At 40.0% G+C, this 11769-nt stretch overlaps 1 protein-coding gene across 1 annotated transcript; it reads left to right on the top strand.

Annotated features, from left to right (window-relative positions):
- Nucleotides 1-3838: 3838 nt before the first annotated feature.
- LOC113563020 lies at nucleotides 3839-4459 on the top strand. The gene has a single exon (XM_026974011.1). The coding sequence runs from the start codon at nucleotides 3839-3841 to the stop codon at nucleotides 4457-4459; it is 621 nt and encodes a 206-aa protein (XP_026829812.1).
- The last annotated feature ends 7310 nt before the right edge of the window (nucleotides 4460-11769 follow it).

An 11769-nucleotide genomic window follows, 5' to 3' on the forward strand; every position in this document is an offset into this window, starting at 1 on the left:
GACTTAGTCAGAGATTGTCCGCGGAAGATCTCCGCCTGCCTTAGTGCAGAGACGCTAGAATCTGAAGGCCACTATACGCGAAGTAAACACTAAACTGCGTCCGCTCTCGGCCGTGACCTAGTTTCTCGGAAATATAGCCTATTAGAAGAAATAAGTGACTCAGTAATTTCGCTTTCCTGTTCACTTCCCTGTCCACTCCCGCTCGAGATTACTCAGAATCTCGAGAGCCCGAAATCTCGCGCTCAGCGCTGGGCGATCAGCATTTCTCCAAACAAATATAAAAAACAAACTCAGAATAAGTTAAATAAAACTATTGCATATTAATAATACATTGCACGTTAATAATATCACAAAAGATATGAGATAATATGATAATCGAAAATAAACTAAAAAATAATAACAGTTATATAATATAGCCATAATATATATATATAATAAGTTATAACAATAACTTATATAATTAAAAAAAAATTAATAAAAGCTCTGAAAAAATTAAATTGAGAAATTAATAAACTCTGGAAAACAATAAAATTAAGAATTAATAATAGTTAATAATAACTCCTCGTTCTCCTCCCGCGGTTCCACCTTGTGCACGACCTTGTCCACCACGTCGCTCTTGGACTTTCGGCCACCGGTGCCGTGCTCCTTCCTCTTGCTGCTTCGGCTCTCGTGTTCCGCAGGTTAATAACATATGCAATAGAAAGAATAAAAATATGTATAAAGCGGATAGCGGACTAGATATAGGCAGCTCAAAGAATAAAGAAGGAATAAGGAATAAAGAATGCATAAAGAGGATAATGACAGAGAGAATGATAGAAATGTGAATCTACATAAATCTGTAATGCAAAATAATATACACTATATAAGAATAAAAAGCAAAAAGAATTAAGAAGTATCAGATTTGCGCTCTCCATATAAATTTAAGTTATTATGCAGTTCTAAATGCCTCGAATTAATTTCAAAGTTAGTACAATTAATATTTGCGTCTTGAAAACTAGATCGAACTACACAAATCGCGGAAACTCTATCATTAGATAAACGATTACGTTTTTTTATTTTTTACATCCGTTAAAATGGAAAAAATTCTTTCAGCCTCGGTATTAGAGTGTGGAAGAGAAAGACTATTTCAATTAAAGATTCTAAATTTGAAAATAATTTTGTTCCGTCACAATTTGTTGACTCTAAATATTTTTCCACATCTCATCTATTTCTAAAGAAGTTAACTCTTTTTTCTTTTGTTCATTAAAGATTAAAGGCAAAATTCTCCACTCAAATCTATTGTGTTATAATGTTACTAAGCCCTACTCGCGTAGCAATACAGTCAAATCTTTAATTGTAGATCTGCCTTCATTATACAAAGCTAATTTTGGATCTAGAAATGTTAATTGTTGGAAGAAAATATCAGTACATGGTAAACGTTTTAGCATTTCTTGAACTGCAGTAATATAAAATTTAAACATTTTAATTTGATTTCTTGTACATGTTCTACAAGTAAGGTTTCTAAAAGCTTTCACATTCCGGTCCGACATATATATTATCTTAGATGTTATTCTTATTGTCAAAATTAAAAATAAAAATGTCACTTAAAACATCAAAATTCACGAAATTTTGAGCGAATTGAAATATTATTTGCTAACTACTTTCATGTAATTTATGTATTAAAATATTACGCGACTGAAATAAAGCGTTAAAGTTATTTAAAAAATTCAATGAATATTTAAAAATAAGAAATATGCTTTAATACAATTATTATTTAAAAGATCTAAAATAATTTCTGCAGACTTTAATTTATCTTCTGCTACTGCTAAAATGAAATACTTTTTTAGTGCCTCCCAATTTTCTAAAATTCAAACGACACATTTTTGAAAGCTAAGCCATCTAGTATTAGACAATTTTAATATCTTATGTCGTTTTAAATTTAAAAAATCCTGAAATTCAACCAAAATTGCACATCTCTTCGCACTGCCCGAAATATAAGTGGCAACTCCTTTAATCAAATCTTCACAAGAGGACGGTAATTTTGCACAAGCTTTACTAGCTATAAGTGCAGATGAGTGACAAATACAATTTAATGTTATTAATTCTGGAACTTCTGATTTTAAATGAGTCATGAAAGAATTATTGCATCCTACCATAACAGATGCATTATTACAAGCTAATCCAACTATATTTTTAATGAGAATTTTTTCTTCTTCTAAACAACTTTTAAATGACTCGAAAAGTTTACTTGCAGAACAATCTGCTGCGTCTAAATACAATAATTTTAATAATCGCGTACTAATTTTTTTAGTTACAGGAGAAACATATCTGACGAGAATGCACATTATTTATTATCTGAAATGTCTGTGGTTTCATCAATTAAAACTGAAAGTTTAGAAGTTTTTAAAATCTCGACAACCTTTTCTGTTTCAAATTTAGCAATAACATTTTTGACAATACTTGAACACTTTTTTCGAGCAAGTGAAAGATCTTGTACAATTTCAGGATTTATACAAATGTCCTTTAATAACGGAATTAAATGATCTACGGTAGAAAAAGCAACATTATGTTCCGCGAAAAAAGCAGCTGATTTAATTTCGGCACGTTTGACTTTATCTTTATGTGACAATATATTCTCATTATCAGGGAGGACTTCGTAATTTGACGAATTTACACTTTCAATATGCTTGATCGTTTGTGAATGTTTAATCAAATCTGATTTGCGACAATTAATAGTTTTATTACAAGCCATGCAAAGAGCTCTATCTTCTGAAGGATGCGGAGCCAACCATCCTTTAAATATACTTTCATTTAGCCATGCAACTTGAAATTTTCTAACTCTACGTGTTTGAAAAGCTGTTTTACTAATAGCTCCTTTGCTAGAATCCATATTAATTATAATAAATGTATTTTACCGAGAAATCCTTGACCTATCTTAACTACGCTGGCCTGGCCCGCAAATTCTTTGCGCCCGTAACTAACCGACATGGTACGTTGTTGATTCTGTTGACGATTACCATGACTACTGTCGCGCATGCGCGAAAATTCCGTCCCGCGTATCATCACTGGGAACACCCGACCGGACGACTGGCCCGATGGTCGGGTCGCCCTCCAACAACACGACTTTGAGGTGCAATATCAGAAGGGAACCAGCAACACCGTTCCGGACGCACTCTCTCGGCAGCCGCTCGACGAGAAGGAAGATCCCGACGACGACCTCGCCGCCCTAGGACCGGAGTCGCTCTGTCGGTAGTACCAACGAATGTTGGGAGAAACGCAGGACACGCCAGAGAAACGGCCGGATTACGCCGTCCTCAACGGGAAGCTGTATCGACACATACACGAGCGACACTCTCTGGACGACGAGGACGACAGATCGGCATGGAAACTGTGCGTTCCGCAGCCAATACGGCCCCAGGTGTTGTACGAATGCCACGACGCCGCCACCGCCGGACACCTCGGCATCACGAAGACCATCGCCCGGCTAGCCCAAAGGTATTATTGGCCAGGAATGCTCCGGGAAGCCGTCTGCTATGTCCGCCGGTGCCAGAGTTGTCAAGCGCACAAAGTCCAGCAACAGGCATCGGCTGGACTGATGATTCACCGCTTGACTACCGAGCCCGGTCACACTATCGCTACTGACCTGATTGGGCCGCTGCCTCGATCCTCTAGGGGACACGCTTGGGCCATCGTGACCCAGGATGTCTTTAGCAAATAGCTGGAGGTCAAGCCACTCCGAACCGCCACCGCCGCCGCCGTCAGCACCGCCATCGAGGAATGGATATATCAGCACGGGTGCCCTAAGACCATAATCTTCGATAACGGAAGGCAATTCGTGAGCAGAGAGTTGGAGGACACGATGAAACGACTCTGGATCCACCACCAACGCACACCTCCGTACGCTCCTCAATGCAACCCGGTGGAACGCGCTAACCGCACACTAAAAACAATGATCGCGCAGTTCGTCGGGGCCAATCACCGAGCCTGGCATCGCCAATTGCCCGAACTGGTGTTCGCAGCAAACACCGCCGTACATGAAGGCACCGGATACACCCCGGCCTCCTTGACCTATGGACGGGAGCTGCCGACCCCCGGAAGCGTACGACTGGAACACGAGGACGAGGACGAGGGAGAAGCCGAACCGCACCCCAACAGACAGCCCCGAGCCAAGCGGCTCGGACATATGCGAGACGCATACCAAATGGCCACCCTCCGGCAACAAGAGGCCACCGAGCGGCAGGGCCGTTATTACAACTTACGACGCCGAGACTGGCGGCCGGAAGCCGGGGACGCGGTCATGAAGCGCGAGCATCCGCTATCCAACGCCGCAGAAAATTTCGCGGGTAAACTCGCGCCGAAATACACCGGCCCATATATGGTACGAAGAATTGTATCGCCGGTTATCGTACAGCTTGAAGAAAACGGTCGGAATCTCGGGAATGTACACATCAAAGACCTCAAGAAGTACGGACAAGAGTAAACAAACCGCGATACCGGGGGCAAAACAAACCCCACACGGCGCGAATGCCACGCGGCGCCGGCAGTACGTCGTCATGAGCCGACGAGAGCACGAGCAAGCACGGGCCGCGGCCAGTCAGGCCGTGCGTCCCGCTTATTCGCCACCAAAAGAGGCAACCAGCAGACCACCTATCAGCCGGTCGCGGTACCCCCGGTCCCGGCAGGATAAGTTGTGCGCCGCTCTAGAAACACCGCCACCACCGAGCCGGCCCAGAATGCGGTCAAACAGACTGGACAGTGCGCAAACAGCCGCGTCGCCAGAACACCGGGCGCCCTTAACACCGGCCCAATTTCGAGCAGAGATGGAGGCCCTGTTTGGGCAGTTCTCCGACTCCGACTTCGATATGGACCTCGGAGTAATCGAGGGGCCGAGACCACCTACTCCGTCGGCAAATCCGGCCGCAACGGGCACGACGCAGCCGCCACCACCACCGCCACCGTGTCGGCCGCCACCACCGCCGAACCGGGCACGATCGTCGACTCTGGCCTCAACATTATCAGCTATCCGAGGGCCCGCCAGCCCCCGGATCCCGTACGACGTCGCCGACCGCCTTCGACCGGGACAAAAGTACAGACACCGACATCCGGAGACCGGGCAAACGTTCCTGCTACACCGCCGCCCGCAGGGAGAACTAATCTTCCGACCAGTCCGCCGGAGGGAGTAAAGATCGTTTTTTTTTTCTTCTTTTTCTCTCTTTATCATTATACAGGGTGGTCCACTTAAATCGATCATCTTAGATATTTTACTTGTTTTTGATGATACGAAAAACTGTTTAAGGAAAAAGTTGCACCGTTCGAAGGGGCTATCATGATGACAGAACAACAATTTTTTCAAGGCTATTTTTTCCGGAGATTCAAAGGTCAAGATAATTTTTTTAAATGGAACTACATATTTTTATTTGCGCAATTTTATAGCCAACATCAAGAGGAGTTTAGCGACCTATGACAACATGACCTTTAAATGATCTTGAACGCGGGAAACAGAAAAATCAAACTTTATGCTCTTCAACACAAAAATATATTTAAGGACGTGTTCGAAATGATGTCCTCCGACTTCGATACATTTTCTAAGGCTCCATGGACGTTCTACTTATCGAAGCCACCTTAGATTTTCGACGGTCCAATAGTTCATATTTCTTCTATTTACTTGTCCATGGTTAGTGAACATTGATTCATCAGTAAACACTCTCATGTTCTGGAATTCAATGGAATGTAAGATTGAAAGAATTCCATACATGTATTGTGTGCGTGTGTGTATGTGTATGTAAATATTTATGATCGTGAAATGCTTTCGCAGTTCAGTTCATTTCCTGAGCTTCTCGATATCAGAGTTTAAATATGACTGATTATACGAAAGAGGAAAGAATAGAAATGCTTCTTATTTACGGTGAAAGCGGAAGAAGCTCTACAGAGGCGCAGAGAATGTACGGCCAAAGATACCCTGAAAAGCGTTTACCGTCTCGCGCTGCTTTTGACTGTCTTATTAAAACATTTCGTGAAACTGGAAGTGTTTGTTCACGTAAGAAAATGCGACCTCGTTTGCAAACTAATGAACCAGCAGAAGTTACTGTTTTGGCTCAGTGGCAAATAATCCACATATCAGTTCTCGACAAATACAAAGAAATACTGGTATTTCCAAGCAAGTGTTTTACGCATTCTTAAACGCCACTCATTTCATCCATATCACATTGCATTGCATCAAGAACTTCATGGAAATGATTTTATTAATCGAATAGAATTTTGTCAATGGGCGCTACAACAGTTGGAGGTCAATGAATTCTTCTTCAACAGAATATTGTTTACCGATGAATCAACTTTCACTAACCATGGACAAGTAAATAGAAGAAATATGCACTATTGGTCAGTTGAAAATCCAAGGTGGCTTCGACAAGTAGAACGTCAACGTCCATGGTCTTAATATATGGTGTGGTGTTTTACACAATCGAATCATTGGCCCTTTCTTTATTGATGGTACATTAAATGGTCAAAAATATGCTGATTTTTTGTCCCAACAATTATCAAACTTATTGGAAGAGGTGCCGTTAGAAACTCGTTTACAAATGTGGTATCAGCATGATGGTTGTCCGGCTCATAACGACGTGTTGCACGTACAGTTTTACACGAAATGTTTCCGGAACGCTGGGTAGGAAGAGGAGGACATATCAGTTGGCCAGCACGTTCTCCTGATTTGAATCCTTTAGACTTTTTTGTGGGGAATGTTAAAGAACACTGTTTACAATGATGTACCAACTACACAAGAGAACATAAAGAGAGCGCATTTTGAATGCATGTACTAGTATAAATTCAGAAATGATAGAAAGGGTAAGAGTATCATTTGTGCATCGTATTACAAAATGTATTGAAGTCGAAGGACATCATTTCGAACACCTCCTTAAATAAATTTTTGTGTTGAAGAGCATAAAGTTTGATTTTTCTGTTTCCCGCGTTCAAGATCATTTAAAGGTCATGTTGTCATAGGTCGCTGAACTCCTCTCGATGTTGGCTATAAAATTGCGCAAACAAAAATATGTAGTTCCATTTAAAAAAATTATCTTGACCTTTGAATCTCCGGAAAAAATAGCCTTGAAAAAATTGTTGTTCTGTCATCATGATAGCCCCTTCGAACGGTGCAACTTTTTCCTTAGACATTTTTTCGTATCATCAAAAACAAGTGAAATATCCAAATTGGATGCGGGAAACTCACACGCAATACCCACAAAAAGTAAATGTATGGTGTGGCATTATAGATGGTTATTTGATAGGGCCGTTTTTTGGGGAGAGAAATCTTAATGCTCAAATGTACGAGAGATTATTTGTAGATGAAATAATTCCAGCCATACAAAATATTTTTCGAATAACTTACAGTAAATATGGTTTCAACATGCTGGAGCTCCGCCTCATTTTGGTGCAGGACTACGCCAAATTTTAAATGAGGTTTTTCCACGAAGGGGGATAGGAAGAAGGAACCGAAATGAGGGAGAAGAAGATTGGCCACCTCGGTCACCAGATCTCAGTCCTCTGGATTATTACTTTTGGGGCTACCTGAGGAGTAAGGTTTACGAAACAAAACCTCAAAGCATCCAAGAATTGAGGCAGCGGATAAGGGATGAAGCAGCTTTAATACCTGCTGAATTTAATCGTAGAGCTATTTCTGCGTTCTATCAAAGATTGGCATATTGTCAGGAAATCAATGGAAGCCACTTTCAAAATGTACTCTAAAACGCTCAAACTCACGATACCGTAATTTTCAAGCCTCATAACTCGAAAAGTACTTCATGAAAAAAGGCTATATTATAGTGTTTTGAAAAGCTCTCGAGATAAGCTATAAGAATATGCAATAAAAATTGGGTGTTTCCGTTTAAGAAGTTGAAGATGACCTTCATGTGACCTTGACAACACTCTTCGAGGTCATACTGATATTGCTGTGTAATGCGTTATGTGAAACCATACAACTTTTGTTTGAAGCAATTTTCTCTAAAATGCATAGTTTTCGTAAAATTGAGGTGTTTCCATACTTTTGCCACACCCTGTATATAAAACGAAACGTGCGCAATTTAACATATATCCGTATATTTATATAACACCCCTCTCTCTAAAAAGAAAACGTACCTCGCTATTGCGCATTGAAACAAAAACTCCGCATGACTCGCAGTACATGATACTTTAAATATATTGTGACAAATAATCTGGACGTTTCTTAAGTCTCGCTGAACGTCGCGGTATTTGGTATGTATCCTGGAGGAAGAATAGATGCATTTTCCTGCGCCTATGCCTGTGCTTGTGCTTGTTCGTCCAACTCATGATGCAAAGGTAGTTGTTATAATGGAGGCACAGGTGGATTATTTTCCTCTGTCCCTTCATTCGTATCGCTTTGCCAATAGTGAGTCGTTTACACTACGAACATTTTTACCAACAGAACGTAATTGATTAACCTGTCTTGTCCAAAGACAACCGTCATCCAAAAGTATTTTATAATGTAGTTTTCCCAGTCGTTTCGATATTGTACCAAATTTCCACTTAATATTATTTGTATAATTCCTGCATGCGACTCTTTTCCTGCACACAAAAGATCGCGTCGGTATGTGCAACGAAATTGTTACATTTTCTTGTCGGTTACGCGGTATCATAAGATCTAATCGAGTGCGTAAATTTCGACCTAAAAACATTTCAGCAGGTGATTTCTTCGTAATGGTATGCAGCATAATTCTATATTGTAACAATAATTGACTTAATAACAATTCAAGATTTGAAGATGCACAGTGCGTACGTCGTAACGCTTGCTTAAGGATTTGTATGAAGCATTCTGCCTGCCCATTTGGCAGGGTTGTAAGGCGACGTGAATTTATGCACAATACCATTGGATTTTACAAACATCTTAAACTCGAAAGAAGTAAACGTTCTGCCATTGTCTGTGACAATTATTTGAGGTACACTATACGATGCGAATATTTGTCGACATTTAGCAATTGTATTAGGTGGTAAACTTAATTCCTGCCGTTTTTTCGTCTCCAAAATTGATTTGTTTCGAAGGGAAAATGAATGAACCTCAATCAAAGTAATTTCCTCCATTTTCTACTACTTTTTCCCATCTTTCCGGCAATAGGGCAATCTCACAATGGTGTCTTTCGAGGCGATTCATTCATCCACCCAGTTTTGGACTTCTTCGTAACTGGAGAAGTGTGTGTCTGTAAGTGCATGTTGCATCGACCGGAAGAGATGGTAATCCGACGGTGCCAAATCTGGAGAGTACGTTGGAGGACTTCCCATTCAAGCTCTAGAAGTGTCTGCTTCACGCTTTTCGCAACATGCGGTCGAGCGTTATCATGCAAAATAATGACTTTGCGTCGATTGTTGGCTACGGATGGTCTTTTTTGAATCAATTCGTCACTCAATCGGCATAATGGCTGTTGGTAGCAATCAGCTGTAACGGTTTTATTTGGACGCAAGAGCTCGTAATACAGCACACCCTCCTGGTTCTACCAAATGCAGAGCAAGGTCTTATGCCCGTGAATATTCCTCTTCGGCGCTGAAGTGGATGGTTGGCCGGGGTCCACCTATGATTTTCTCCGCTTGGGATTATCAAAATAAATTCATTTTTCATCGCTAGTCACGATACGCCACAAAAAATTCTTTTTTTCTTTACCTGGCAAGCAAAGAAGTCACGATAGACAAACGATTCAAAATGGCATTTTCTGACAACTCATGTGGTAGCCATATCCCTTCCTTATAAATTTTTCCCATGGCATGCAAGCGTTTTGAGACGGCCATTGGAGTAACATTTAACGCTTTCGACAACTCTAAAAGCGCTTGAGTTGGATTCTCATCGAGCAATTCTTGCAACTCAACATCTTCAAATTTTTTCGGCTGTCCGGGACATTCTTTATCTCTCACGTCAAAATCACGGTTTCGAAGCGTTCAAAACCAAACTCTACATGTTCTTTCCGATGAAGTTTCATCACCATACATTTCGGAAAATAAGCGATGCGTTTCAGCTGCGGTTTTCTTGAGGTCGAAGTAGTGAAGAAGTACATGTCGAAAAAACAGCTTATCGCGGTTAATTTTCAATCGATTGGAAAATCTCTTTCGAGTCGAGAAATCTAACCTGTGAGGACTGAATCACTTTCAGTAATATCTAAATTACAAAAGACATGCGACTTCAACGTTGAAACTCGCCAGCGTTGGAGCCGGCACCTTCTAGTAGCGAGCGGCAGGAATTAAGTTTACCATCTAATACTTGCAGCGGTAATGTTTTTAATAATATGAACTTCTGGCCATTTCGAGTATGCATCGACTAATACAAGAAACATTTTTCCCACAAGAAAGACCTGCAAAATCTAAATGCACACGCTGTATTGATTCTAAAGGTGTTTGCCAAACATGTACAGGAACTTTCGAAGAATTATTCATGTGTACTTTACAATCCACACATTCTTTTGCTAACTCCTCAATATCCGAATCAATACTGGGCCACCAACAATAATTTCGGGCCAAACTTTTCATTTTGACAATCCCGAAATGTCAGTATGTAGTTCTTTAAGTATTATTCCACGTAACGCTTTCGGAATGATAACTTTATGACCGCGCATAATTGTACCTTGTTGTAAACTTAATTCTGTCTGATTTAATTTTCTGTCTGATAAAATTTTGACCTATGAATCTGTTTCCCTGATTGCAATGCATGTAATATGTCTGATAATTCCTTATCCTTTTGTTTTGTCTCTCGTGCAATTTCTTGCACTGTTACTGTTCCGTACAGTTTTCTTTGCATTGCCTCTCAGCGCGATTTCGTTTATGTTATTCGCGGCGTCGTACATCACTGAGCCAGTGTTGCTATTTGGGCCGCTTTTTCTCGCGCATGCACGGCGCGCAACTATGAAACCAGTAGCGACGGTAGTCGGTAGCGACTGTCGTTTAGGTAAACAAATGTTGGGTGTTGGCGCGAAAAGATGATGGACAGCGAATAAGAGTAGGTAAGTAGATGTTTATCACAAAACATACAAGTATTTAATAACAATACACATATAAGCATAACAAATTTATATTAATTATTTAATGGAAATGGATTCGAAAGGAGCTATTAAAAAAAACGCGAATTTTTCATAAATCTTGGTTAGATGATAATTTATTTAAAGGATGGCTGGCTCCTCATCCTACAGAAAATGATAAAGTAATTTGTATTTTGTGCAATATCACTATCAGATGCTGCAAAACAGATTTAACACGCCATTCACAAACGGTCAAACATATAAAAAAATATAATTCTCAAAGTCAAAGCCAAAACCATCATAGTAGTAGTAGTTCACATATTGATAACATTAAACGAGCTGAAATTAAATTAGCAGCATTTGTTGCCGAGCATAATATTACTTTTTATACCGCAGATCATGTAATTCCTTTGTTAAAAAACGTATTTATAGATTCTTCAATCGTTCAAGATCTTTCACTGGCTCGATCTAAGTGCACCAATATTGTGAAAGATATAATCGCAAAACGGAAAATAGAAAAAATTGTTAATATTTTGCAAAAACAAAAATTTTCTATTTTAATTGACGAATCTACGGACATTTCAGAAACAAAAATTTTATGCGTCCTTGTACAATATTTGTCACCGATAAATAAAACAGTCGAAAAAAAATTATTAGAATTATTATCATTAAATACTAAATTGTTCCGCAAACAATCTTTTTGAATCGTTTCAGAAACTTTTGTAAAAACATCAAATTCCTATTCAAAATATAGTTGGAATGGCAAGTGATAATGCACACGTTATGA

This window comes from Ooceraea biroi, chromosome 12 (genome assembly GCF_003672135.1).
Source record: "Ooceraea biroi isolate clonal line C1 chromosome 12, Obir_v5.4, whole genome shotgun sequence".
In the NCBI taxonomy this organism is placed as follows: domain Eukaryota; kingdom Metazoa; phylum Arthropoda; class Insecta; order Hymenoptera; family Formicidae; genus Ooceraea; species Ooceraea biroi.

What these genes read in the sequence shown, in the direction of transcription:
- LOC113563020 (XM_026974011.1), top strand. Translation starts at nt 3,839, where the DNA reads ATGAAACGACTCTGGATCCACCACCAACGCACACCTCCGTACGCTCCT.